This window comes from Sander vitreus, unplaced genomic scaffold, assembly GCF_031162955.1.
Source record: "Sander vitreus isolate 19-12246 unplaced genomic scaffold, sanVit1 ctg288_0, whole genome shotgun sequence".
Lineage (NCBI taxonomy): Eukaryota > Metazoa > Chordata > Actinopteri > Perciformes > Percidae > Sander > Sander vitreus.
Window position 1 is genome coordinate 147,501 of NW_027595443.1, and position 5,000 is coordinate 152,500.

General features: G+C 37.3%; 1 protein-coding gene across 1 annotated transcript in view; it reads left to right on the forward strand.

The window, feature by feature from the left end:
* nwd1 (NACHT and WD repeat domain containing 1) overlaps positions 1 to 5,000 on the forward strand; it is a gene marked incomplete at its 3' end in the record, with an annotated part of 20,468 nt that overhangs the window by 2,512 nt on the left and 12,956 nt on the right. The window contains exons 3-4 of the mRNA XM_078244675.1: positions 930 to 1,046; positions 2,269 to 2,611. Of these exons, the coding sequence (XP_078100801.1) occupies positions 930 to 1,046; positions 2,269 to 2,611 (460 nt within the window). The remainder of the gene's footprint in view (positions 1 to 929; positions 1,047 to 2,268; positions 2,612 to 5,000) is intronic.

The following is a 5,000-nucleotide window of genomic DNA, read 5'->3' on the forward strand; positions in this document are numbered from 1 at the left end:
TCTTCATACTACTCTCTACTGCTGTCTATCTACATACTACTCTCTACTGTCGTCTCTACATACTACTCTCTACTGTTGTCTCTCTACATACTACTCTCTACTGCTGTCTATCTACATACTACTCTCTACTGTTGTCTCTCTACATACTACTCTCTACTGTTGTCTCTCTACATACTACTCGCTACTGTTCTCTCTCTACATACTACTCTCTACTGTTGTTTCTCTACATACTACTCTCTACTGTTGTCTCTCTTCATACTACTCTCTACTGCTGTCTTTCTACATACTACTCTCTACTGTCGTCTCTACATACTACTCTCTACTGATATCTCTCTACATACTACTCTCTACTGCTGTCTCTCTTCATACTACTCTCTACCGTTGTCTCTCTACATACTACTCTCTACTGTTGTCTCTCTTCATACTACTCTCTACTGCTGTCTATCTACATACTACTCTCTACTGTTGTCTCTCTACATACTACTCTCTACTGTTGTTTCTCTACATACTACTCTCTACTGTTGTCTCTCTACTTACTACTCTACTGCTGTCTCTCTACATACTACTCTCTACTGTTGTCTCTCTACATACTACTCTCTACTGTTGTCTCTCTACCGTTGTCTGTCTTCATAGTACTACCTGAAGGCCATTGTAGTTCCTTACACGCTTGCAGAGGCATTCAGTCACTGCTAGATGCCCCTAAATCCTACACACTGCTCCTTTGAAACCAATAAATACAGTAACTGAACACATTATATATAGTATTAGGGCCAACGTGGAAAATGTCAGAACTGAAATACATTTTCCACATTGGCTCTAATCCTCTTCCGTAGATATACAATATATATTGTGTATAAATGTATTGTGTATACAATGTGCAGCTTCAGTAAATACCTGCTCACTGAACCGTGAGGTCACTTCCTGTCCAGGTGGTGGATCTGCGTTGGGGTCTCCGAAGCGTCCCGTCCGGAGACCATGAGGCTGCTGAGATCTTCTTGCAGGAGATCGAGCACTGCCGGAGGATTTCAGCCGGTCCGGCTTTCACCGTCAGTCTGTCGCCTTCCCTGAATCATAATCCACGTGTTTATCAGCTTTATGTTTAGATAATGTCAACGCGTCTCGGTGAAAACACACATGACCCTCCGTGGTTTCATCAAAATCTATAAAAGTTGTTGACGCTTTTTCACGATTCTGACATTTGACTCATTTGGCACTTTTTAGGCCCTTTTTTTACGCAACTTATCATACGTATCTTATGTTACGTAAGTTATCCTACGTATTTTATCTTACGTACGTTATCATACGTATCTTATCTTACGTACATTATATTACGTATCTTATGTTACGTACGTTATCATTCGTATCTTATGTTATTTATCGTATATTATGTCACGTATCTTATGTTAGGTATCTTATGTTACTTATCGTATCTTATGTTACGTACATTATCATACGTATCTTATGTTACGTACTTATCGTATCTTATGTTACGTACATTATCATACGTATCTTATGTTACGTACATTATAATACGTATCTTATGTTACGTAAATTATCGTACGTATCTTATATTACGTAAGTTATCCTATGTATTTTATCGTACGTAAATTATATTACGTATCTTATGTTACGTATCGTATCTTATGTTATTTATCGTATATTATGTCACGTATCTTATGTTAGGTATCTTATGTTACGTACATTATCATACGTATCTTATGGTACGTACATTATCTTACGTATATTATGTTACGTAAGTTATCCTACGTTTTTTATCGTACGTAAATTATATTACGTATCTTATGTTACGTATTTTATCTTACGTATCTTATGTTACGTACATTATCATACGTATCTTATGTTATGTAAGTTATCCTACGTATTTTATCTTACGTATCTTATGTTACGTATTTTATCTTACGTATCTTATGTTACGTACATTATCATACGTATCTTATGTTACGTAACGTATCTTATGTTACGTATATTATGTCACGTATCTTATGTTAGGTATCTTATGTTACGTACATTATCATACGTATCTTATGTTACGTACATTATCATACGTATCTTATGTTACGTACATTATCATACATATGGCGACAAACGTAACAGTGAGTAGCCATTAAATGTCAATTAAAAATTTATTTATTTTCACATAAAATATTTATTTTTTATTTAACAGATTAAATTATTGTTTTGGAGCGTTATAAAATGCCAATAATCTTCTCTTTTCTTCTCTTTGTTTCCTGCGTCCGGGCTCCGAAGGCTCTGCTGGGGAACCGTTACGGGGAGCGTACTCTCCCTCGCCGCATCCCGGAGAAGCAGTTTGAACTTCTTCTGTCCAAACTCTCCAAAAACCGTGAAGGCGCCGCGCTGCTGACTCGCTGGTTCCTCCGAGACGACAACGCCGTCCCCCCCTCCTACGTGCTTCAGCCAATCACGGCTCAATTCCCTGCGTGCGCCGACCTCGGGCCGGAGAGCGAGCCCCAGCGGGACGCTGGCGCCCTCGGCTGGCAGCACACGGAGACGATGCTGCTGCAGCTGCTACGCTCCGCTGCCAACGCCGGAGAGATCACGGCCGAGCAGAAACAAGAACTCCTCACATCAGGTCAGAGAGGGAAACATATGGTCAAAAATAATATAAAAGATATAAAATATAAAAAAAAGTCAAATATATTTGAAGGAAATTAATTGAATATTTTTTGGGAAAAAAAGTCAAATATTTGAAATTAAAAAAAAGTTTAGCGCAAAAAAGTCGGAATATTTTTTGTTATAAAAATCAAATATTGTGAAAAAAATATATATTTTTAAGGAAAAAATTAAATATTTTTATTTTTCGGGAAAAAATTAAATATTTTTATTTTTTGGGAAAAAATTAAATATTTTTATTTTTCGGGAAAAAATTTAAATATTTTTATTCTTAGGGAAAAAATTTAAAAAAAAAAAAATTCGGGAAAAAATTAAATATTTTTATTTTTTAGGAAAAGATTTAATATTTTTAGGAAAAGATTTTAAAAAAAAGGTGAATATTTTTTGAAAAAAAAGTCAAAAATAAAGTCTGGGATCACTGGAAATAGGTTACTTCAAAAATAAGTAAAAACAATGTGAGTACTTATTTCTTTTTTGTATGTTTTCGTTGTGTATCATAATGTTTCTGCAAAATACATCTACGTAGGGGTCCAAATAAGGTGACCCTGACCCTGGGCGTGAGTCACGGAGCGAGAGCTTTTTCTCCCTTTCTTCTGTCCTGATTGGTGGAATATTGAGTTCTTGTATCTTTTTTGTATGTTTTCAAACAAAACTAAACCAACAAAAAGAACAGAGAAAGTGACAAAACTTATTTATATTTCTCTCTCTCTCCGGTTTCAGACTTTAGTTTGTGCCATAATGTGTGTGTGTGTGTGTGTGTGTGTCTGTGTGTGTGTGTGTCTGTGTGTGTCTGTGTGTGTGTGTGTGTGTATGTGTCTGTTTGTGTCTGTGTGTGTCTGTGTGTGTGTGCTCTGTGTGTGTGTGTGTGTGTGTCTGTGTGTGTGTGTGTCTCTGTGTGTGTGTGTGTCTCTCTGTGTGTGTGTGTGTCTCTGTGTGTGTGTGTGTGTCTCTGTGTGTGTGTGTGTGTGTGTGTGTCTGTGTGTGTGTGTGTCTGTGTGTGTCTGTTTGTGTGTGTGTGTGTATGTGTCTGTTTGTGTCTGTGTGTGTCTCTGTGTGTCTCTGTGTGTGTGTGTGTCTGTTTGTGTGTGTGTCTCTGTGTGTGTGTGTCTGTGTATGTGTCTCTGTGTGTGTGTGTGTGTATCTGTGTGTGTGTCTCTCTGTGTGTGTGTGTGTGTCTCTGTGTGTGTGTATCTGTGTGTGTGTCTCTGTGTGTGTGTGTCTGTGTGTGTGTGTGTGTCTGTGTGTGTGTGTCTGTGTGTGTCTCTGTGTGTGTGTGTGTGTCTCTGTGTGTGTGTGTGTCTGTGTGTGTCTCTGTGTGTGTGTGTGTGTGTCTGTGTGTGTGTGTGTGTCTGTCATATTATTGCTGCAAAACAAAAATACCTACACTGTAAAACCTTTCACCGTAAATTTACAGTAATAAACCGGTAGCAGCTTTGCCAGTAAACTACTGTGTATTAACAGTACGCATACTGTTTTTAAAGTTTAAGGTATTTTACTGTAAATAGAGGCTGCATTGTACTTCCCTCCTTTCCTTTTTTTCCCAAGATGCATTGGTGTTAACAGTAAACACCTGTAATCTGTAACATTCGCAGATCGTGCTGCAATATTATTATGTTCTCCCAGAATGCATTGCCGTTTACAGTATGATCCTGTATAACACCATTACAGTAAGATACTGGGATGTGTTAGCTGTAAATGGTTTACAGTATGATCCTGTATAACACCATTACAGTAAGATACTGGGATGTGTTAGCTGTAAATGGTTTACAGTATGATCCTGTATAACACCATTACAGTAAGATACTGGGATGTGTTAGCTGTAAATGGTTTACAGTATGATCCTGTAAAACACCATTACAGTAAGATACTAGGAGATGTTAGCTGTAAATGGTTTACAGTATGATCCTGTATAACACCATTACAGTAAGATACTGGGAGATATTAGCTGTAAATGGTTTACAGTATGATCTGTAAAACACCATTACAGTAAGATACTGGGAGATGTTAGCTGTAAATGGTTTACAGTATGATCCTGTATAACACCATTACAGTAAGATACTGGGAGATATTAGCTGTAAATGGTTTACAGTATGATCCTGTAAAAACACCATTACAGTAAGATACTAGGGAGATGTTAGCTGTAAATGGTTTACAGTATGATCCTGTATAACACCATTACAGTAAGATACTGGGAGATATTAGCTGTAAATGGTTTACAGTATGATCTGTAAAACACCATTACAGTAAGATACTGGGAGATGTTAGCTGTAAATGGTTTACAGTATGATCCTGTAAAACACCATTACAGTAAGATACTGGGAGATGTTAGCTGTAAATGGTTTACAGTA